At 41.5% G+C, this 25,301-nt stretch overlaps 1 protein-coding gene across 1 annotated transcript in view; it reads right to left on the bottom strand.

The window, feature by feature from the left end:
- Nucleotides 1–25,301, bottom strand: part of TRIM16 (tripartite motif containing 16) — a 147,678-nt gene that overhangs the window by 83,806 nt on the left and 38,571 nt on the right. Inside the window, exons 2-4 of the mRNA XM_086930608.1 lie at nucleotides 19,550–19,645; nucleotides 3,486–3,719; nucleotides 2,765–2,936 (exon numbers count right to left, since the gene is read on the bottom strand). Of these exons, the coding sequence (XP_086786734.1) occupies nucleotides 2,765–2,936; nucleotides 3,486–3,719; nucleotides 19,550–19,645 (502 nt within the window). The remainder of the gene's footprint in view (nucleotides 1–2,764; nucleotides 2,937–3,485; nucleotides 3,720–19,549; nucleotides 19,646–25,301) is intronic.

Below are 25,301 nucleotides of genomic sequence, written 5' to 3'. Positions count from 1 at the left end.
ATCAGCATTTCTCATTTTGAAGGGCACGAGTCCTGTCACCTGTGGGAGGTCCTAGTAGGTGTCCCTCAACACAGAAAATAGCTGCAGCAGAAAACCGGTACCGCAGATAGGGGAAGGGACAAATAGTTTTAGCCTCTTACTGTAATCCACACAGAGAAATGGTAAGACAGACCCCACACTCGTCCAGGTTGGACGAATGTCAAATGCTCTGCCCCCCTTACGGATACTGACACAGAAAAGAACAATATTCTGCATAAACCTCTAGGGCAACTAAAGTTCGGAGGACGCCCTCAAGACATGGATCCAAGCATGGAGCAGGCCCTCTGCGAGGAAAACCTACAAATCCCAGACCTCCGCCTGCTCCTGAGAGCAGGACCGCGTCAAGAAGCCAAACATTTGCTGAACACCGCGCTTCACAAAAACATTTGACAGTACTCACTAAAAGCAAAGGTATGTGAAGATGTAACTAAAAACAAATGAAGGTAAAATGTGCACGTCAGCCACGGCTAATGGAACAGAAATACAAAACTCTGCTTGAAACTAACTTTTTATGTGCAGGTGATGTACTTGAACGTGTTACACTACATTTCAGGTTCATGTATTCTTAAAACGGGCTCCTTATCTCAAATTATGGATTTAAGTACGAAAATTCCATCACAGACACAAGCATACGGGCATGTTTTCACGAGTATTACTGAATAATAACCACAATTGGTTTACTGCATCCTGCATTTGCAATGTCACACTTGTCTATTGGTAAATCTATGGTCCTATTGGGTGTATTATAGTAGATGGTTTGTCATATTTTATTCCTATGTGTGTTGTCGTCAATGAAGTGAAATTGCTTTTATTAGTAACTGGCAGTTTAAAAGCAAAGAGGACGTATACTCCACCCATTTCGGCTATAAGCATGTAAATGCAGGTAAAATTACATAGGCTCAAGCAAATACGAGCAATATAACTCCATGCAAAATGTATTTTAAGTCATACCAATCATTACGTTTACACAGTGTTTTAAGTCATACCAATCATTAAGTTCACCACAGTGTTTTAAGTCATACCAATTGTTACGTTCCCCAAGGTGTTTTAAGTCCTACCAATCATTACATTTACACAGTGTTTTAAGTCATACCAATCGTTACGTCCACCACAGTGTTTTAAGTCCTACCATTCATTACGTTCACCACAGTGTTTTAAGTCCTACAAATCATTACGTTCACCACAGTGTTTTAAGTCCTACCAATCATTATGTTCACCATGGTGTTTTAAGTCCTACCAATCATTACATTTACACAGTGTTTTAAGTCATACCAATCGTTACGTCCACCACAGTGTTTTAAGTCCTACCAATCATTACGTTCACCACAGTGTTTTAAGTCCTACAAATCATTACGTTCACCACAGTGTTTTAAGTCCTACCAATCATTACGTTCACCACAGTGTTTTAAGTCCTACCAATCATTACGTTCACCACAGTGTTTTAAGTCCTACAAATCATTACGTTCACCACAGTGTTTTAAGTCCTACCAATCATTACGTTCACCACAGTGTTTTAAGTCCTACAAATCATTATGTTCACCACAGTGTTTTAAGTCCTACCAATCATTACGTTCACCATGGTGTTTTAAGTCCTACCAATCATTACGTTCACCACAGTGTTTTAAGTCATACCTAATCATTACGTTCACCAATTAGTCCTAGCAAGAATAAAACAAAAATGCACTCATGTCAAAATGAACTTGCAACATAATCAACATAATGTTACCCCAAACAGAGCATGGATATCATCACAGCACTAACAAGGACATTTACTCCTAAATTAGTGACAAAAATGCTCCTCCTGTATAAGCCTGAGACTTTAACATCACATGATCCTTAGACCTTATGGACATTGCCCTTCATGATTAATGGTTATAGGCCCCACATATGTTGTGTACATCGGCATAAACAAGCTACGGTATTTATCCAAAAGAGCCGTAAATATTCCCATCCACATGAGCCAAAGAGAATCGCATGATAGAGATATTTTACGCACAGAAAGCCATGGAATGTGCATCACACATGAGCCGGGGAAATTGCCCCATATGGCCATGGATATTGGCCATAAAATCATAGATATTGCAATACACCTGCTTTTGACAATGTGCATATCAGACTCAATATAGCTCCACCGCCACATGAGCCATGACTATTTACCCGTAAATGGTCCATGGACATCGCCTTACATCCACTTCCATGGACAGGAGACATGACACCACTACACATGAATCATGGGCTTTCCGTCACACTAATCATCTTAATAATACCCAACAGAAGCCTTTTGAAATTGTTTCATATGAGTCAAGAACTTTGTTCCACACACAAATTATATACACTGCATGGATATTGCACCAACATGATCGTTGGACAACAAGCCTGCACAAATGATAAAAACAGTCAATCCTTTACCGAGAGAAGTCCACTGCTACACATTTAGAATGACAAAAGAGTTAGCGACCTACATAAAATCTCCACCTTTTAAATAAATCCGTGCACCAGTGACAGAAGGAGGAAATTGTAACCTTTGATGTTGTACCTAATTCTCTCTGTGTAATATCAACTCGGTCTAATGGCAACTCTGCAAAGGATGAGTACTAAACAGATATTCATACAATGAGCTATAAGTCTGAAGTGACATGAATCTTCATGCAAAAACTTGAGTAAACCCAAAAGTGGCAGAAATAAAAGTAGGATAGCCAAAGAGGCACTCACACTACACACTAACCTTCTTTCGCAAACTCCTGCAGCTTGTCCTTGTAGGAGTTCTGGAGGTTCTGGATAAAGTGTTCTGTTAATTCTGTCACAACTTTTCTGATTCCAGAGAGTTTATCTTTCAGGCCAATGTAAACGCTTGGAAGGCTGTCATCGCTTGTACTTTTCTTGAATTCCACATATTCCTAAGGGAATAACAACACATAGTACTTTGCTTTCAGGTGCACCATCCTAGACTTAACAAGAATCCTGTTGCAATCTGCGGGTGGAGTTTCAGGGATGAGTAACTGGATCTGCACACTTTCTGGGAAAGGGAAGAGCACCAACCCCTCTGAGACTAGGAGTAACACCAAATCATGGGAGCACACGGAAACAACTAATCACAGGGTGTAGAAGCCCATTTACATAATGGTAAAGGCAATAAGCCTACAATACAAACAGGGGAGCAGTTGAGCACAGATGTAGAGAAAGAAGAAAGAATAGAGGGAAGATGATTCACCACTATGCTACCATAGACTGTCTATAAGAGAGCACCTCTGTAGGAGCTTTTCATGTTGCTAATGAAGTGTCAAAAGAACTTCAGACCACCAAAATAGGCAGAAAAAAATGTACAACAAACAAGTTCTGTTACCTTGTACTATTCCTGAGGAGCCTAATTTAAAAACCAAACTGAGTTAATTTCAAATATAGGAAACATTGTTGAAAGGTTTCCACAATCTCAGAAATGCTCATACCTGCAGGAAATAGATTTCGTTCCTGTGCTTGGCCAGTTTCTCAGCTTTGAGCTTGCTCTTTTTCAGTTCATTGCACTTTTGTTCCAAGTAAATCTTGATGCCATTTGATTGATTGACAGCGGCACGCTCTTTGTCCTCCAGAAATTCCAAAACATGGCCGTGAGCCTTCTTGACTGCCTGCAGAAGCTCATCAAACTGTACATTTATTGCTGATTTGGCATCAGTCACAGAGTTCTGAAAGGGGAAAAACAGCACATTTCTCATTCATTCCATCTGGAAGAGGTGGTCCATGGTTTCCTGAAATAGACTGGTCCTTTGGGTTATGTCTTAATGTTTTAACAATTCAGTGCTTCATAAAAGCTGTTGTCCTGGCTCAGGGTGAGCCACATGGCATCCAATATGTAACATACTATGCCCTGGTGTGACTGAAATGACAGAGCCATCAAAATGTTAGTGTTGACACTATCTTATCAGATAATTGAAGCTAAACTGCCTATGCAGGATCAGAGACAGTGTCAACCTCAAGAACATATGAATCTCTGTGTCCCAGCAGATAACAGTGTTATCAGTAAATAAATCGGCATAGTCAATTAACTAAGGGCCTGTTTTAGATCTTGGTGGACTGGTTACTCTGTCACAGCAGTGACCAATAACCTGTCCGCTGAAGTATAAATCCCCTAGGATATAATGGGATTTATATTTCAGCTGGCGGGATATCCGTCACCACTGTGAGAGAGTAACCCATCCGCCAAGATCTAGAACAGGCCATAGGTCTTGAAACAAGAAGGGGCATAAGCCTTCTAAAAGTCCAAAATCATGAAGATTTATTAAATAGATAAGGATCACTTTTGAAGGCAAAAATGTAAGAATTAGTCAAAATGCATAATGAATCATTATAGAGAAATTGCATAAGGCTTAATAAGATCCAGCAAAGAGTCTGACATGTTATGTTAGGTTATGTTAATCACGATTTGTAGAGCGCTTAATACCGGAAGGCCTCTAACTGCTGAGAGAGAATAGCCACAGCCCCCACAAGTGAATGTTAACCCATGATCTGACTGTGTTACACCCAGGCCTCTGTGAAGAGGAGGGTCTTCAGTTTCTTCCTGAATGGGAGAAGGGATTTTTCGAACCGGAGGTGGCCGGGCAACTTATTCTAAAGTTGGTGGATGAGAACAGAGAAGGCTCGCCCTCCTTTAGTCGTGTAGTTAAACTATAGGCAGTCTAGCTGGCCACCCACGGATGACCGTATGTATTTCCCCAGGCGCTCATTGATGTATCTTGGGGCCGGTCCATACAGGGCCTTGTGGGTGATACAGAGGCCCATGAATCTAGCCCTCTGTTTGACGGGGAGTCAGTGAAGTTTTGGAGCAGGTGAGTGGCCCTTGTGCATCTGGTGAGCTTAAAAATCAGCCTGGCTGCGTCATTCATCACAACCTGCAGCTTGCCCAACAACTTGTCCGGTAGCCCAATGTAAAGCGCATTACCATAATCTAGTCGCAACATGAACAATGCGGTCACCACCGTCCGCATGGTGGAGAAGGAAAGGAGGGGTGATAGTTTCCTTAACTGCCACAGCAGGCCCACGCAGGTCCCGTTCACAGTGGACACTTGGTTGGTCAGTGAGAGTTTGGCATCTATTTTAATACCCAGGCTTTTTACCACTGGGGCTGGAGACGATGTGTCTCCCCACTCCTGTGGCCAGAATTGGTCGGTCTACGGGTTGCTGACCATAGTGATGTCCAGTATCTTTGTTTTATCTGGGTTAACCTTAAGTGAGTTGGCCGTCATCCAGTTCACCACATATCGGAGTGTGTCTTGCACACATGTGTGGGCTTGTGGGGTGCTGTCAATTTGTAAAAACACCTGGCAGTCCACCGGGGTCAAGTCCCTCACTAGCGGTCTGAGATAGATGTTAAACAAAAGTGGGGGCAGTGGTGACCCTTGAGGGACTCTACAGGTTATTGACCCTCTGTTGGACACACAATCACCCATCTGAATTCTAAGGGTACGGTCTGTCAGGAAGGAGGTAATCTATTGATGTATCGTCCCACAGATACCAATGTCCCAGATTCTTGTCAAGAGTTGACAGTGGTTGGCCATCTCGAACGCCGCCAACAGGTCTAGAGGGACCAGGGTGCACAGCTTATTGAGGTCAGCTGTGAGCCTGATTTCGTCCAGTACTGACAGCATTACTAGCTCAGTGCTGTGGTGGGCTCTAAAGCCTGCCTGCCTGTCCCAAAGTAGTTGATGTTCTTCCATAAACATCGATAGAGTTTTGAGGACGTGCTGTTCCATCATTTTAGCTGGAAAAGGAAGTTGGGAGATGGGCCTGTAGTTTTTCATGTTGGTGGAGTCTCATCCATTTTTTTGAGGAGGGGAGTACTCTGGCTTCTTTAAAATTCCTGGGGACCTTCCCTGTTTCTAGCGAAAGGTTAATCAGGGAGAGGAATTCTTCCTCAATTGCAGGGAGGGCTACCTTCAAAATCCTTGGTGGGCAAGGGTCAGCGGGAGAGCCTAACTTGATTCTGGTCGCAATGTGGACCATGGAACATGAAGTCAAGTCTTAGAGCAAAAATATTCTAAGTCCAAATCCAGAGACCGACTAATGTAGTTCTGCTCTACAAGAGTCGTGGCAAACCAGACTTGCTCAAGTCCAAATTTAAGGACTTTTATAATAAAATTCACAGTGAATATCGTATTATCAGCATAAGGTGATCATACATCATTATGGAGTTCACAAATCAGAAAACAAAAAGTAATTTAGCTTCATCTGGCACTATCCCAATCACATCCCACAATATAAACATTAAACCACCCCTTTGGCCTAATGTCATTGGATGCGTCAGTACAAATCTGGTTACACTCAAAACAATAACAGTCTCATATATGAACAGGCCTACAGTAACAAAGGCAGAAAGAGCCTTGAATGTTGCAAAAAGACTTCCTCCAGAGTTCTGTGAGAACAGCATGTCAACACAGAGCATTGTACTGGTGCACATTTTGTTACATGTGATGAGAGGAGAAGTCTCATCACATGTAACCTGCCTGTGTTAGGATTCAAGATGGTATTTAGGTCTAGTGTGGACGTAATGGAGTCCAGTACAAGAAAAATATGATTTTGCAAGGTGCTACGTTTTCATTTAAATGCAAAAATATTCATAACGTCAGATGCACAATTTTAATGCATCAAAATCAGCTTCCTATATAGTATAGAAGATGTCTACTTTAACTAAGTCTGTCAGCATTTATTACTAGAACACGTTTACACTAGTTAGAAAACTAGTATGAAGAATATGAGTGAATGAGTGAACTTAATGTGAATTGGTCTCTAAAAGGTTGGAAATAATTATGCATATTTATCCCTTTCTGCTGCATAGGTGAGGAATGTGCGGAGCATACCCATTTCCCAATAATCCATTTCTTCCTACCCTTAATAGGCTTGCCCGTCAAAATGGGGTGGCCATGTGGTATCAGTCCTCAAGGAGGCAACCTTGATTTCCCACTTCTCCAGGATGGGTGGGGTCCTCTATGATCTCCTCCCCATTGATACCTGTAGATATCTGAATCACAACTTCTCACTCTGATGCTACCACAATTAGCAACAAGCAGGTCTTTATGGCAATGGCACCACCATACTGAGCTGGTATACAAGCTGCAGTGCCAGGTTTGCCTAGGCAAAATAAGCTGCAGTACGCTGCCAGTGACTTTTAGGGGCCCCAGCTGGTACACCGATTCCACCAGTAGGAGTCCATATCTGTCACTGCTGTGGTTTCTGTAATCAGTGGTAGCTGTCTCCTGTTTTACCTTGTATGGCCTTTTCATATAGCACATGCCAAGTACCGCCACTTCAAAGCATGATAAATGTGACACTTTCTTTGAAGTGTTCTTGAGAAGGACTAGGTGTCGAGCACAGGAAGATGAAGACTTGCACAGTAAACACAAACCTTGCTCAAGAGAAAGGGAACTGTGCAGGTCAATTTACATGCTAATTTAAACCTTGCAGAAGCAGACAGTATCTGTTTAATTATGGTTTAGGCTAAATGATGGTAAGAGCATTTGCCTACTTGGGTCAATAACTCATTTGACATCAGTCATGAATATCAAGTTTGTTCATAGGGATGTGAATCTGCTGACTCCCAACTTTGTGAATGAAAAACAAAGATGTAGCGAATTTCGTGAAGTTCAAACCATGTCAAGGTAAAGAAAAAGCATTGGCAAAGCCAACAGGTCTGATCCATGTGAGGTCCTCGCTTTGTCAATGTTTTAACTATCCTCTACATCAGCTAACCCACTGTACAGAAAGACTGAATGTTAAAAATAATGCGCTATGACATGGCCATTACTGGGAGGTGACACGGAGGGCCAGTGGGGATGATACCAAGCGACAACAGAAGGATGGTGGGTGGCTAGGATTAAGAATACAGGCAGCAGATGGGGGAGAAGTACCTAAAAACTAGGAGGGGAAGTTTGTGCAGACCTTTGTGGCAGCAGGAAATAGTTACAACTGCTATCAAGGTCCATGAGCCACAGCGAGTCGGCTGCAGACTATTAAGGAGCAGACCCCTGTCAGACATCCCCCACCACTCAAACTTCCCACTACTTCCTTGCCTGCCCACACTTCACCGAGGTTCCTGTGGATGGGCCCTTGCATCTCCAGCCCCGGCACACTGGCTTGTATCAGTCTCCTTGTCAATCCCCAGTCCCCTCCTAGACCCCATCCAGTTCTCTGCCTTGAGCTCCTTCTAGTCGCCTTCTGTACTGACCCTGCTATACTATCAGATCTTCTGTGGTTTTCCAGTCAGAGAATGTCCCACCCTTCATGGGTGGTCCAGCATGTGCCAGTAAAAGGCTCAGTTGTGTAGGAAAACAATGGTTCAGGGTTGGCCACAGTGGGTCCAGAGTAAAAAGTGAAATCCCCAAGGGGATCAGGAGAATTAATTATACCCAAAGCAGTTTGTCATGCTGAGAAAGAATGGCAGGGTAGCATAGAATGTGTAAAATGAACAGTTTATTTTACACAAAAAGTTTTTCGTACTGTAAATAGTAATCAGGTGCTCACACAAAGTAAAAAGTGGGAGTGTCGTGACAAAGTGATAGTGAAATTAAAACCAAAACATTGCATTGACAACATGAAATGGAACTGCACAACTGGCTTTTAACAATGAGAGGACTTTTTGTTGTGGGGGTCGACGGCGTTTCGATCTTTATTAAATTAAGATCATCTTCAGGACATAAAGTGAGCAGCCTGAAATATTTATTGAAAGCGGGCGGCACTGGACACGGGATGACAATGTCTACCGGGTAGGCGAAGGGCGAGGAGGAGACTGTTGATAGTTGCTGCTAACCGGGAAAACTTGGTGGGACTATTCAAGCAGGGCTGTCGGATATCAATTCCGGCGGTGTACATCTCACGAGTCGCCTGGTGCGATTGAATTACATGTGAATAATTAGGAGAGCAGGTCTGTGGGTCCTGTGCTACGGGCTACACATTGTATATTCTGCTTATTTGGCAAGAGGCTGAAGCGCGTATAAGGACAATTGCAACATTCAGGAAGCGTACCTTTCTTCCGAGTCTTATGTTAATTAGTAGATCACAGAGCAGGAATCAAACACCCTCCTGGCAGCTGAACAGCAACTGAATGACGTTCCAGCTCATTCCGACAGCCCTGGTTGAAAAGTCCCACCAAGTCGTCCCGATTAGCGGCAACGACTGAGAGAGCGCCATGTCATTTTGAAAATTGTAGGGGTGCACTATAACCACCCGTAAACAGCACCCGCATATTTAGAGGACTGTATTAACGTGTGTTTCTTAAACATGTAGAACTAATCGACTGTATGGCAAAATGTAGAAGTGTGCTAATATTATTTGAAGACTAATGTAGTGCAATGTTCGAGAATATGCCTTAAATAACGTAGAAATTATTGCTTCATGTGTAAAATGTTGTATTAGGTTTGAACGTGCCATATTAAAGTTGTACGTGTAGATAGCCTATTAAAAGAAACTCGTGATGCTCTAACATGAGAAAGATAATGTTTAGAAATAAGGAAATTTAATATTTTAGAATGATTAATGTAAGACTTATGGTGTAAAGTTAGAAATGCATTTAAATGTGTGAAGGCCTGAAACATGAACATGCCAGCAGAGGCCTAACTGTATTTTCTTAGTTTGGCTAAAGTTACAGGTTTGAGAGATGCATTTCTTTTGCAGGTGCAAGGCCACATAGCTTGTTAGGTAGAATAATCCATTGTTTTAGGAGTTAGGTTGGTTGGAGTGAGAACGAAGGGAGTCTACTGGAATGCACAACTGCAACATTTGATGGAGAGTGTGCCTGGGATTCAAGGACACAGCAATGGTTTTTTGACAAGGATGGAGTTGTGGTTGACTAAGGCGTGTCTACTTATTTGGGATTTTGTATTAGGGAAAGTGCCCCGAGGGAGGAGAGTCAGTCTAAGGCAGTCCAGCTGGAGATGCAGTTAGGTAGGGGTTTTTAGTGGGAACTAGGCAGGAGAAGGAAAGGAGCATCTTAGAACGAGCTCGGTAGCTTAGGCTACTTACCTGGAAAAAGTGAATGTGCTTCTTAGGGAGCCTTCACAGCTGACACCTTTTCTCTTGCCTGGGAGGTATGTTATGTAGGGATGTCACTTTAGAGTTAGTGTAGGGACAGACTAATCTTGTCTTTCCCTTTGGAGCAGATGCAGTCAAAACTTCAAGTGGGAACAATTATTGCTTGCCTAATGCTTCTTGAACTTACTCTACTTTTTATTTTGAGTCGTCGAAGACTCCTGTGTAGGATTAGGTTTGTATTAGTGCCAGTTTATTTCTTAAACCTCTTGCTGAGGTGCTTGTATGTTCAGTTGTTTTTGGCTTTGTAATAAATCTTTAAACGTTACTCCGTAGTCAGTGGTTTTTTAATTGGGAGGTATTTGATCTTTTGAAAATTGTTGGTTTTAATTTCACTTTCGCTTTGTCACAACATGCCCACTTTTCACTTTGTGTGAGCACCTGATTACTATTTACAGCACGAAAAACTTTTTGTGTAAAATAAACTGATCCTTTTACACATTCTATGCTACCCTGCCATTCTTTCCCAGTATGACAAACTGCTTTGAGTGTAATTAATTCTCCTAATCTCCTTGGGAATTTCACTTTTTACTCGGGACCCACTGTGGCCAACCCTGAACCATTGTTTTCCCAAACACATGTTATCCCGGGGTTCGTATATTGGGCTGCCCTTGTTCTCCCCTACTGTCAGTTGTGTAGGAAAACATTTTATCAGTGAAGATGAAGGTGAACCACTTTGCCAGGCTTCGCAACATGGGCAATTTACTTGAAACAGGCAAAAGTAAAATCTTACTCTATGGTTAAAATCTTACTAGTCAAGAAATTTGAATTTCAAATATTCAGCATCTTTTTCCATAGTGTCCTGTACGTCTTTTGGTAACCAATGAACATTTTAACATTTTAAAGTAAGTCTGATTTCAGATTAACAAAATATTGTCCTGTGGTACACTGTGATCTCATCACAGCAGCTCTCTTAGAAAAAATAAATTATGCACTTGCTGCCTGTTAGAAAAAATCTCCTTACCACAGAAGGTTTTTTGATTCTTCATTTTAATTCCTAATTTGCAGACGAACACTAGAAGAAAACTTTGAATGTGTGTTGCATCTAACCCTATGAAAGTTAGTAGGACATGGTCAAGTTACCTGCTAATCTGGCAATCGGGATGTATGTAAATAATAGCACCATGTTCAAAGGGTGAGTTATGAGAGAAAATGGTAGGTCAAATACTATACAAGGTGCTCTGGGCATTTTTGCAGAAATGGCCATAATCTCCATTGTGGCACAAAACAGTGCATTCATGCAATTGTGTATCAGCGCCCAATCTCACTATAGCTGACTGATCCTAAAGCACAGTGTTAATATCAAGGAACTGGTGAAGGTCCCCAGAGAGGATTCCATATAAGGTTGTTAGTGAGGATTTGAAGTTGATACAAGAAGGTCAGAGAAGGATCAAAGAAGTGATCACCAATTTTTCTACGATACGAGAGGGGTATACAAAGAAGGAAGGGTGATCCTACTCTGACAATGTAATCTTTGTTTTACACTTATATCTGTCTATAGCAAAAAAAGGTAGACCTAGGAGGATGGAGAGTAATTGTGAGGAGCTATCCTCCAGATATTTCTATTCATCTAGTCATAGAAATTCTGGAAAATAACATGGGAAGAAAACGCTTGAACAAATAATAAAGATTGACACGTTCCACTGGATAGCAGCAATTTAAATCAGTAAACAGGATAATAATATCAATGACCCCCATGTGCCCTTTTTGTGAACCAGGATTACACTACCTTCATTATGTCTTTTGGGTCGTATACAATTATTTACATGGCTTTTGGCTTAATTTCAGTGGCTTCTGTAATTAAAAGGGCAATTACATCCAGATGATGTCTTGATATATGGAAGAGACTGGAATGAACATAACAAAAGGGTGTCAGAGATTTGAGACACACTATTACTGGGCAAGGCATACAACCTAAAGTAGATATGGTGTATGCATGATTAGATAAAGTTCAGCCACTGGCCAATAAAGATAAATTACTATACTTACTTTTAGGAATGGAAGAATTTTATGGCGGATTTATAAAACAGATGTCATATAAAAACTCATGCTTTGAAGCTGCTAGCAAAAAAATGAAGTGGAGTACATATGGAACGATAGAAACAAAGCAAAGGCGGTAGTGTTCCCAAAAGGGAAATGTCTGCACAACACCTTATATAAACCGTTATTCTTTATCTTTATGTTAAGTACACATTGTATTAAAAGAAGAAAAAGTAATTTAGTAGGGTGCTATAGAACCTCAAGGCATCTACCACCTAAAGATGCCGTCAGTGCACACTATAAAGTGTGTCACAAGAACCAAACAAAATAAAGAGGATAGCACTCCTATAAAGTAACAGTTGTCAGGTTTGGAGCAAAATTAGGTAGCCCCCAGTAAGTGAGACTCTAGTATTTGTAGAGTAAACACAAAAACAAGTTATGAAGTAACATTCAATGGCAATGATAGAGTTCTAGGATATAGTCCACTTGTTTTTATTTTCAATCTTTATTCTTGTGATTCCAAAGCACAGATTATTCCAGCAGGATAAAACATCACCAACACGTGTTTCGTCCTACACAAGGACTTTTTCAAGGCTAAATGTAAACGGTAGAGATTAACAATGTATGGTAACCTTCAGCAACTTTCGGTCCATGGAAACAGTATCAAAGGTCACATAAGACCTGGCTAGTACGCAAACTGCACAATAGAGCAGGAGTTATATGTTGGTCAGGTTCTTATAGCTGAACACACGAGCATGGACCGTAAAGGATTCAATAAAGTACAACGACAACCATGATAAGTTGGGACGCCTAAATTTAGGACCGTTACATGACCTCAAGTAAACAGTATCTGGAGCGCTCCAGATACTGTTTACTTGAGGTCATGTAACGGTCCTAAATTTAGGCGTCCCAACTTATCATGGTTGTCGTTGTACTTTATTGAATCCTTTACGGTCCATGCTCGTGTGTTCAGCTATAAGAACCTGACCAACATATAACTCCTGCTCTATTGTGCAGTTTGCGTACTAGCCAGGTCTTATGTGACCTTTGATACTGTTTCCATGGACCGAAAGTTGCTGAAGGTTACCATACATTGTTAATCTCTACCGTTTACATTTAGCCTTGAAAAAGTCCTTGTGTAGGACGAAACACGTGTTGGTGATGTTTTATCCTGCTGGAATAATCTGTGCTTTGGAATCACAAGAATAAAGATTGAAAATAAAAACAAGTGGACTATATCCTAGAACTCTATCATTGCCATTGAATGTTACTTCATAACTTGTTTTTGTGTTTACTCTACAAATACTAGAGTCTCACTTACTGGGGGCTACCTAATTTTGCTCCAAACCTGACAACTGTTACTTTATAGGAGTGCTATCCTCTTTATTTTGTTTGGTACATATGGAACGATAAACGTGGGAAAAGATTTCAAATTATACAAGAACTAAAGAGTGTTCCCTCTTTAAAAGCATTTGTCCATGGACATAAATGTATTATTACGGCAGGAGGCCAGATGTTGGAACAGGCCCTTTTTGCATGCTCTTCCCATAATATTTTTCCTTCTTCCTCCTGTTTTTTTACCTTTTTGTTGGCTTTAGGACGCAGGGCACTTTACCACTGCTAATCAGTGCTAATGTGCATATGCTCTCTCCTCTAACATATGTTATTATTGGTTTCTCCATTATTGGCATATTTGATTTACTAATAAGTCCCTAGTTCAGTGCACTGTGTGTGCCCGGGGTCTGTAAGTCAAATGCTACTAGTGGGCCTGCAGCACTGATTGTGCCACACACGAGTAGCCTTGCAAACATGTCTCAGACCTGCCACTACAGTGTCTCTGTGTGCAGTTTAAACTGCCATTTCGACCTGACAAGTGCACCCACTTGCCAGGCCCAACCCTTCCCGTTTATTACATGTAAGGTACCCCCAAGGTAGGCCCAAGGTAGCCCATTGAGAAGGGTGCAGTGTATTGAAAGGATAGGGCATGTTCTGTTGTGTTTTACCTGTTCTGGTAGCGAAATACTGCTAATCTCGTTTTTCACTACATCAAGGCCTATCTCTCCCATAGATTAGCATTGGAGCTACCTTGTAACTCCTTACAAGTGTATCTGTCAATTGGGAGCAGATGGAAAATTGGACTTTGGTGTCTCTGGGCTCACAATTTAAAAACACATCTTTTAGTGAAGTAGGTTTTTAAATTGCAGGTTTGAAAATGCCACTTTTAGAAAGTCGTTGCGGCAACAAATGATGCAAAAATATTCAAATAAGTCTTGACCCTGCTCCTCATGGGAACAGTTCAGCCCGGACTGCCCAGCAGAGTCCTTGCTCACTGTGCCACTGGATTCAAGCTAGCTTGGCTGATGAGGAGTGTTACCCCGAAACAGGTCCAGGATGCTTGTTTCCGGTCCAGGGAGGACCCAGCTTGGCAGTTTGAGTTGGACTGTTCCCATTAGGGGCAGGGTCAAGACTGATTTGCATATGGCTGGGTCCAAACTGGGGTGGCATAGTAAGCAAAAGAGCAATGGATTTGACCCAGAACTCTTTGAGGGTGAAAGTTCGATTTATTCAGCATTCCGTTCATCATTTGTTGTTGCAGCACTTTTCGCGCTTCATGAGATGGGTGTGCCCAGACGTGGGTCCCTTGCTCATTGTGCCACTGGATTCAAGCTAGCTCGCCCAATGAGGGGTGTTACACCGAAACCAGTCCCAGGATGCTAGTTTCTGATCCAGCGAGGACCCCACTTGGCAGTTCGGGTTGGACTGTTCCCATGAGGAGCTGGGTCAAGACTGATTTGCATATGGCTGGGTGCAAACTGAGGTGGCGTAGTGAGCTAGAGTATGATGGATTTAACCCAGATCTCTTGACTGGGGGTGAATGTTTGATTCATTCAGCATTCTGTCCATCATTTGTTGCCTCAGCACTTTTAGAAATTTGGCATGTCCTTACTTTAACTATTCTGTGTCTCTGCCTGTCTGCTGAGTACATGTCTTGGGTTAGGATGACAGTTGGGCTGTTTGTGCATTCACTTTAGACTGTCACATAAAGGGAGGTGAGGTGTGCTCTGCATATCCTGATGGCCCAGCACCAAGCTGATGGGTCTTCCTGAGCGGCAGTGGTAGGAGGAGTTGACACCGACAATTGAATAAGGCTATGCCTGTCCTCACACAAAGCTGTCTCCACCCCTCTGTAGTGTATCTGGAGCCAGGGCAGGGAAAGGCAGAGCCTTGTGCACTACAAAGACTGTCCTTTGAAGTTTGCCTATGTCAAAGATTAGAATGGGTATAAGTACTGGACCTGTGACCCCATACCTTCAGAACACTTCTGGACTAAGGACATTCTGCCAGGAAGAGCTAGATAAGCTGTCAGGAGAGAATGCCACTAAACCGTGTTGGCCTACTTCTTGCTCCTTCTGTCCTGGGAGTGAAAGGACTGGACTTTGCTTTCTGTAGGCTTCTTCCAAGGTTCTCCAAGGGCTTGAGTTGAGCTTGCCTCCTGTTAAGAAGTTTCAGGGCCATCAAAGACTTCACCTACCAGCACCTGGACTATTCTGCTAAGAGTCCTGTCTTGCCAAGTGGTGCCAAATCCAGTTCCTGGGCCCCTGGAAGTGAGTTCTGGTGATTTCAAGAATGGTTTCCAAGCATCACTTGGAATCAGCGTAGAACCAGGAAAACTCAACGCATCGCCACTGCCTGCACCAGAGCGAGGTTCCCGCTGTTTTCAACGTCCGCGGCTGACAACGCAGGACCCAGCTTTTTGTTGTAGCATCTCCAAAGAACTGCCACCACATGAGTCTTGAGCACCACATCACCGAAGTGTGTGACATATCGCCCGACTCTGTCTCAGCGCCTACTTCAACGCTGTGGAATCTACGCAGCGTGACTTGACTTTCGATGCATCATCAACGCATCGTCCATGGGCACCATTTTCTTCATTGACACTTCAATGCAGTAAGGAGCCGAGGCCGCGTGTCCGAAAAAGGTTCATCACCTCCCCTGTGAAAGTGAGGAACAGACGCATGACCTTCCCTGCCCAGTAGTAGGAAACTGATGCCTCATCTCCTCTGTAGCAGTAAGAAACTGATGCATCACCTGCTTTTTTGGTGCCTCACCTCCTCTACGCCTCACATCGTCTTTGTATATTGATGCATCTAAGGTACTTTGTCGTGATCAACCGCATCCATTGATTTTTAAGACCTGCACTTTATTTAATCTTTGAAAAATCATATCTTGACTTGTGTAGGTTGATTTTTGTCATTTTGGTCTTGATTGACTCAGATAAATATTGGCTATTTGTCTAAACTGGTGTGGATTATTTTTGTAGTGTTTTCACTCTGTCTGTCTGTGTGTGTAATAGGTGTTTGTGTGTGTCTGTGTGTCTGTGTGTGTGTGTTTGTGAAAATTGTCTTGGATATAAATAAGACTGCCTACTCTGTGCCAAGCTACCAAGGGTATGAGCAGAGGTTATCTCAGCTGTGTGACTACCTTACCCTGACTTGAGTGAGGGTCCCTACTTGGACAGGGTGCAAACCACTGCCAACTAGATACCCCATTTCTAATAGTAGTGCCAAACCTTCAGGAGGAACGATAACTCAGGTCAACAATGGGGAAGAATTTACCATTGCTTTTGCTTCCATAGCACTAGAAAGAGCAAAATGCAACTATACAGTCACAGATACAGAGGCTTTGGCAGAATTCTGGGCCATTAACACATTCAGAAACATTCTGTGGGGTGAACCATTTACTATACGCATTGAACTTATTCACAGCCCTTGAGTTGAATACCCATACCATATTCCTCTTCATGGCATTTTTGAAAAGAAAGATCTAGATGTGATTTTGGCTAGTATATGCAAGTGGGTAATCAACTTGTAAGAGTACATCTTTGGGGTTCAGTATCTTCCAAATGTAGAAACAATGACAGCATATTGTCTTTCCAGGTTGGTATTACAAGAAGATACTAAGAAGCTCAATGAAGGATAAGGTGTTTCTAAAACGCACAACAATATTAGGACAAGGTTGGACATGTTCATCTGAACTAAATTTAAGTTTTGGTTGATCGGAGAAGATCTGTCTAAAATGAATGGCTTGCTCTTCTATGGTACAAGACTAATTCCACTAATTTGACCAACTATTTTGAGAAAATGTTTTTGAACTAGATCATGAGGGCTATCTTGGAATAGTTCAATTGAAAGGCCGTATTAGAGCAGACTTTTAGTGGCCAGGTTTAGATGTTGAAACTGAGAAAGCAGTGAGAGTTTTTCATGGATGTGCCAGGAGCAACAAGGTTTTGAAGACAATTATTCTGCCTATGTGTTGTAGAAAGTTGCCAGGAGTGCCTTGAGAAGAAGTTGCATTAAATCTAGTGGGCCTTTACCGGGTGAAGTGATGTTCCCATATATTTTTGTAGCTATTGATTATTTTCAAGATGACTTAATGTAAAGTTGATATGGGTATTCAACTCAAGTGCTGTGAATAAGTTCTTGTCTGATTTGGTCTGGTCTGTGGGGAAAGGTGTTCAAAGTCCATTCGTACCAACAATGAACTGCAGTTCTGTTCAGAAGAATTGGAAGACTTTCTAAATTCTTTAGGAATTGTACATAACAAAATGGCTCTTTACTATCGCAAATGTAATGAGATGGTAGAGAGGTTTAATAGAACTTTAAAAGAAGGTATACCTATTAGAAAAATGTCTAATATGGACTGAAAAGAAGTAGGGGCATAATGGATAGCTTGTCTGTGCTGTAATGTGTGTGTCTCTCTAAAGCAGTAAGCAGCATTTTCTTAGCTGACACCGTATAGATCCAGGGCTGAAGAGAAACAAATAGTTAATTTGTTTTTCTCCCAGGCAGTTGCAAGGCCCATTTCGATAGTGGGAGTGGGCCACCCTTATACAGAGTGTCTTTCATAAACTACTCCTAATCTGAGAGGTAAAGAGTGAGCACTACATTCACTAGGGTCGTAATGTAGGTCTCTTCAATTCCAGTGCAAGGGGGCCCCAACACTTCAGGAGCACCCCCAAACCTTCTGGGGAAGATTCCTCCCCAAACCCAGGGAATATCTATGATGAATGGGAGACTCACCGGTCCCACTTCATGTTCTGCAGGGGTGCTCCATCATTTTACACTACGTCCCAAGAAAGAAGAGTTGGTCAATAGGATCACAAGAACAGTTCGAGAGACAGAAAACCACGAAGTAAGCCTGGATGGTAGTGGGAGATTTAGTATGCATCAAAACTCCTATATGACATGAGAGATTCTCAACATTCACTAAACTGTACAAGGTGGTCAAACTGGTCAAATAAGCCAACAAAGTAGATGGTGGGTGAATTTGCAATCTTAGCAGAGTTTCACAATGTACTGATCATGTGTCTTTGGATAATGAGACTCTTAAAAAGAAGACTAAGACAAGCAGTAAACATAATCCTAGGAGTATGATCGAAGAAAAAGATTTAAAAAGAAAAGCGGGCCATGTAGACCTAGTTATCTCAAGGTTTTTGTGAAACATTTAATTTTTCTCTGCTCCTGTTACAATCAAACTGCTTTTTATCACTACAAATGTGTAGATAGCCTGTTCAATGTAAGTTAGCTCTAATGCAATTTCCTGTTAGAAAAAGGATAATTCATGATGTGTTATCTCTTTCATTATAAGTTTAAAGTGGAAAGATGCCTGGTACCTTACGACAGCATTGATGTTAAACATTATTTTCAGCATCTGTGCTGTGTATTCTATTCTGAAACACAGTAGCTGAGCAAAGGGTTGATGATCAAAATTACGTCAGTTCAACTGAGACGAACCGTGGCTGAGGTTCACTTTAATTAACCTCCTATTTGGAACTCACATCAGGCTTCATTTCTCACTTCATTATATCCACTTAACTTAATTGTTCGATTTATTAGCACGTCTCCATCATTGATTCAGCTGTTAGCCCACCCTAAGCACTCCCCCCACCCCAAAGATGGTGGAGAAGTGTGGCTCAATGATTAGAGCGGCAGACCCTGATGCAGAGTTCTAGCCCAGGACCGGGGTTCAATTCCCCGCCTCGGCGGGACTTGGGCTCAAAGTTCCACGGACCTGATAATTCTCGCCTCGGTGCCTATTCCAATCATGGAGTCCCACTCTGTAACTCTGGGCAATAGCTTGCTTAATCTCCACAACGGCCCCCACAATGCGAAGGATGCCTGGCCTCCACCTTGGGGGTGCCCAGGAGTGGACGCCTCACAGGGAAAGCCAGGATGGGTTCCACAGCGGTATTCGTACAAGCGCCTTGAGACCCTTGAGGTTGAGTAGTGCGCTATACAAGTATCAATTTACAATTTTTACCCACGCCCCTGAACTGATGTAAAACCTTCCAGTACTGTTGGATCATTATACTGTTAGTCAAATTTGGGGTAACATTTATACTGAATGTAGAAGTTTGATTGAGATAGATCTGGTAGAGTGACCTAATGAAGGTTCTCACCTGTATAGACGTGGTGTTAGCTTGCAGCTTGACAATGGCATTCTCTGCAGACTTCATTTTCCACTCATACTCCGACACTGTCTGAAGAAGCTCACTCTGCAAAAAAAAAAGCAAAAAGTGTAAACTGATGGATGTACTTGTTTTTTTATTTTAGAATTGCCTAAACTCGCTGCAGGATTAGGGGGAATTGCAGGACATGAGAAACTGTAAGGACACTGGGAGTGGGAGGGGAGGGACCCTTAACTTTTGGGATCTACCTATATCCACATGACCCGCTAGGACCTGCAGGGCCCTGGCAAACTGCAAATCTACTGAGAAGGTTGTAACCACTTCATAATATAATGGCATTCAATATTACAATTATCTCTGTCAATTCCTACCTACTACTTGAACAGTTAAGCGAACAATGCAAAGATATTCCATGTACAGCATCAGGTGAGCTTTTCTCTATAAGGAAAACACTTACAAATGGGAAAAAGTGAAACCACCGCACAAGAAATGTCTTTAAAGTCAATAAACCAGTTTGCATAGATCGTTGTCACTTGACTTGTTTACACTGCGTGGACTGATTGTGAAATTAAGGGAGCACTTCTGTGCTTCTTTCATCAAAATAACACAAGCGTATGTTTTTCACAAGTATATTCACAATATTAACAAATATATCTAGAAAAATCATAAGTTTGTTATGATATGGTAGTTTGTATTGTGCAACATGTACTGCACTTGGACACTCGTGTTCCACTATCTGTACTTCTGTGGAATGCCCACGTGATTTATTTTAACTTTTGCTCTATACAGAAAACATTTTGTAAACGTTTTTCTCCACAGAAAAATTATTTTCCTTTATGAAGAAAGCCTGTACCCAATTTTCCTCATGACGTTCTTTGCTGCTTTGGGAAGGTAACTTTTCATGCTAGGATAATAATATTAAGAGGAATAGATAATTTCCAAGCACTGCAAATAACAAGTGTTATTACACAATGTCTTGCTACTTAATTGACCATCCGATAAATGAACTGATGAACTGATGTTGCTAGGATTCAAACTCATGATCAGCAGATGTGAGCGGCACATCATTTAATATTTGACTCAATGAGCTTTGTTGATGATTGGACCATCTCTCCGAGCTGTCTTGCTACTGACTCACCTTTTCACAGTAGTAACTTTCCGGGGTTAGAAAGGATGTTTGTGAGTATCCCTAAATTCATGAGCTCATGGCCATGGGTGGTCACCAAATTTTTGCTTTGCAACTGTCATAGGAATGCACCTGTTTTCTGCCCCAGTGAATAATTTACTCCAAAATACAAACTACACAACTAGTATATTATCCGGAATTGTAAATCCAATATGTCAGCAAAAATGTCCACTATTCTCGTTTTGTGACATACGGTCGGGATATTTCCCCTGCAGATTTACAGCCAGATTCATCAAGCGAAATGCGCTCGCAAAAGGGCCAGATTCTGAGAATCTGGCCCTTTGCGAGTGCAATTTTTGCATTTGGGATTCATCATCCCAAATGCAAAAATCGCTAATAAAGAATTCTCAAATTTGCGAGGATTAGCATTTAAGGAATCTCTATTAGAGATTCCTTAAATGCTAATCATGAAACATTTAAAAATTGCGAATTCGCAATGTAGGACCACTATTTACCACGAAGTCAAACCTCGTGGTAAATAGCGAAAACTTAGAAAAATGCATTTAAATGCATTTTTCTAAGTTGCATGTTACACACACACATGTCCTCTGGACATGTGTGTGCACAACATCAGTGTAAATTCACATTTCAGGGGTGCTACAGGGTGTTCTTTGGACACCCCTGCACCCTTGAAATCGCAATTTCATTTTGCGAATCACTATTTGCGATTAGCAAATTGCGAGTGTCTTCCGATTCAATCCCATGGGCCTCTAGGCCCATAGGAATGAATAGGGAGATATTCCTTAATTGCGACTCGCAATTAAGGAATAATTAGAAATCGATATTTCTTGAGTGATTTCTTGATGAATAGCATTCTGCTATTCCTTAATAGCGAATCGGTAAATTTCGCTATTAAGGAATCGCAAAATGTGTTCTTCATGAATCTGGGTGTTAGTTTTGTGTTTGCAAGTCCTAGCTGTATGTGCATAAACTTTGTGAATCTCAGGTTCATAATGATGATAGATCAAAACTTTCCAAACATCATAACAAATACGTTAGCAAATTTACTTTTGGCCATTTGTCATTTCAGTTATTGAGACCAAAGGTTAAAGCCTACTCACAGCTGCAGCATTGTGTTAATGACCTTTTTTTTTAAAAAAAAAATGAAGGCAGGACAAGCTGTAATGAATTTAAAGTAGGTCAATGATAAGGAAACACAGGAGAACCACAACAGCAATTAACAAAATGCTGATTCATCAGGAGCGAATCAGGTAAAAGAAAATTGCTATATTTAGGCAAGTGATACCAAGATACTCGGACACATGCATTCGTGGTAAAATACAGTCAACCATCGTTTGCTCTCATGTTAGATGTAGTGCACCATCGAGCTCAAATTGATTTGCCAACACACACACCCAACTTTTAGCCAGTGATTGCTGTGAACGTAAACTGGAAATGGGTTAGAAACACCTGCAAAAACATATTTTAAAACCTTTCATTAATCCAGCCCTCTCTAGAAGAGGGTCATAACAAAAGGTCACCCATTCTAATTAACAAATTAAATGAATGAAAGTGTGCCTGCTATATGGCGAATTCGACAGGTAATATATTGGCCGGGAAGCGCTTTTTGAAAGTGGTGTGGCATAATGTCCGACCGAATTGCAATGACTAAATAGTGGGGAGAAAGAATATAAGAGTGACGATAGAGTCAGCAAATGGGAAGCCTATGGGTGACCTGAAGCCCACATATTGAATACAACAGTCTCTTTGAGACAGCACATGCGCTGTCTACCCGAGACCTGGAAAGGCTAGATCAGCTGACAAAAATCATGTCAATTAGAGTGCAGAAAAATCCAAGTCTTTAAAGCTTTCCGAACTTCAATAAAATCAAACACAATTATAGGGCAATAGGAAGTGCTTTCCATTTTGAGGCAGAAGCCACGGAGAAGGCCACCAAGAACAGCCGTTTACCTTGGGGAACCTCAAAAAGATGAGTTCCTCTAGGACTTAACTTATTTAACGCCCACTCATTCCTTCACCCATTCTGTGTCCTGTGTGTTGTACGTGTAGCACGTGCTCCGTGTTTACCTTGTATTGTGTGCTTAACTCTGTGTACCCTCTTCGACTGGTACTTGATTTACATGTGCTAAGATGTTTCTATGTCTTTCCACCCTTTTTAAACGCGCTACCACCACCTGAATGACTTCCATATCGACCTTGCATGCTGTACGTGTACTCTGTCTAGTGTGGCAGTCGTGTGTGTGTGCTTTGTGCTCCACATGTTTTCTGTGCAATATACTACTACCGTGTGTTTTGTGGCCTGCCTTGTTCTGTGCTGCACATCTTCCACCCTTTTACCTGTATTTTACATGCACCCTTTCTACCCCGCGCTTTGTGTACACTAAGCTCTAAGTATGTATTTCCACAACAGGGCTCTACTGTGAACTCTGCTGTGCATATATTTTACAACATATTGCCATGTGCTCCATGTGTGGTGTATATTCTGTGTTCTACACTTACTCTGTGCTATACACACATGCACGCTGCTCAACTTACACCATGTTTCCCCGGGTTTTACATGTATTTGTGCTCACTGCAGGGGACTGTGTTCAACCTCATGGTCACAGGTCCAAATTCCGGTAAATTCACTCAGACTTTCATCCTTTCTGAGGACGAGAAACTTAGCACTATTGAGTAACCAATAGACGTGTGTTATTCAGCGCCAAGATGCCTCTTTGCGGGTGAAAGTGTGCTTTACAAATACACCTTATGTTATGTTACTATGATGAACTGCCCCCACCTAACAATAAAAACTATAACAAAAAAGCATTAGAACAGGCAGGGTAAAATTGACAGCATTGCATAAACAAAATAACTAGAACACATGTTTGGTGTTAATTCTGGTTTTTAATAGGGTACTTCAGTTGTATATAATGTTTCCTAGGTAATACATAAGGTGACAAAAATGGTTATAACACTTTTTTTATTATAACTTATAACTTTTAAACATGCTGCACAACATTCACAATGCTCTACAACACATATGAAAAATGTTAACATAGCAAATAGCTCTGTCTAAACACTTATAAGGCCCCAAAGGCGAGACGAGACCTATTGGCTATGCCAATGCGTTTTAACTGGAAGTCATTGTACGTAGGCTAGAGCCAGGGAAATGTTAACCCAATGCCAGCCTGGTTCAAAGGTTTTGCACCAGCTTAAGCTTATGCATTGCACTTCTTGGAAGATCCAAGTAAAAGACAGATAAAAGCATTTAAAATTTTAACCCTATTAAAAAAATTAAAAGTAACGAAAACTTCGAAGAGTACTTATTTGAAAAAAGCAGAAACTGGCCATAAAGTTAATCTGGCATATAACGGAAAGGGCGTAATCAAATTTGATGCCCAGATTGTTCACACACAAGAGAGCTACGTTTAGACCACAAGAAAGATGGCCAAAACTGCAGTTCCCAGAAACATTAAGGATGGACAAGCAGCAGAATCTGCACATTGTTGACATTAAACTTTAGGTGGTATAAGTGCTTTCAATTTTTTACTTTGGTAAGGCCTTTGTGCAATCAGAGATGCAGCTGATAGTGTCTAATGTGATTTTTAAAATAATATGTGTGTCATCTGCATATAAAAAGGGTAGGGTGACTTGATGACATAGGCCTTCATATAAAGATTAAAGAGTAGTGAAAACAAGATGGAGCCCTGATGGATCCCATGTTTAAGCGATGTAACAAAGAAGGTATAGGCAGATTTAACAACCACTTGAGATCTATTTGATGAGAAGTCTTTAAACTAAAAAAAAGAGCAGATCCATGACACCAAGATCAGCTTGGATGACAAAATCTAGTGGACTGTAGTGTTAAAAGCTGCAGACAAATCAAGAAAAATCAGAGCATCTGGAAAACTTTAATCCGCACAGCAGCGCAAATCATCCAGTGTGGCAACTGCAACCATTCCTATTGTGCATCAGGTGAAAAAGGTTATTGCAGCTTGACTGCCGATGTCGTAGCAGTACAACACTGGTTGTTCAACCACGGAGCAGGAATGTACAAGTTGTAACCAACAATTTTTATGTTGTACCCATCTTTGTCTGTTCTCGATAGTGTGGGTCATTATTGAGTGAATGGTTTTATTGTGTTTTATTCTTAGGGATTTAGATTAGTTTGCCCTATTGTGAGTTTTAATTTATTCAAAATAAATGAATTTTTAACTTTCATATGTTTCTGTTGTATGTAACTTTGACACTGTAAGGTTTAGTATTCTAAACCTCCACTTACCTAACTGGATCATGACTAAGGCTGTTTTGCAGGTGGATGGATGATTCCTCTTTGAGGCAGCATGGTGGGCCAAGTAAACAATGGACTGTGGCGGAGATTAAGTCAAGCATTCTTCAAACCACTTTTCAGTTTTTTTAAACAAAAACAGAATAAATATTCCCAGAAGACCCACATAATGCCCACCTTACCATCCAAAAACGTGCCCGGAAGATTTCGGCACAGGCCTGCCATACCCAATCTGCCCAGTCAAAGCCAGTCAACCATGGCCCCTCCCACTATCACCCCAAACATCAACAGCCCCCCCTTACTGCTGTGGCTGCAGCTCCTCCCGA

Source organism: Lissotriton vulgaris, chromosome 7 (genome assembly GCF_964263255.1).
Source record: "Lissotriton vulgaris chromosome 7, aLisVul1.2, whole genome shotgun sequence".
Lineage (NCBI taxonomy): Eukaryota > Metazoa > Chordata > Amphibia > Caudata > Salamandridae > Lissotriton > Lissotriton vulgaris.
This window is presented reverse-complemented; position numbering and strand designations above follow the sequence as displayed.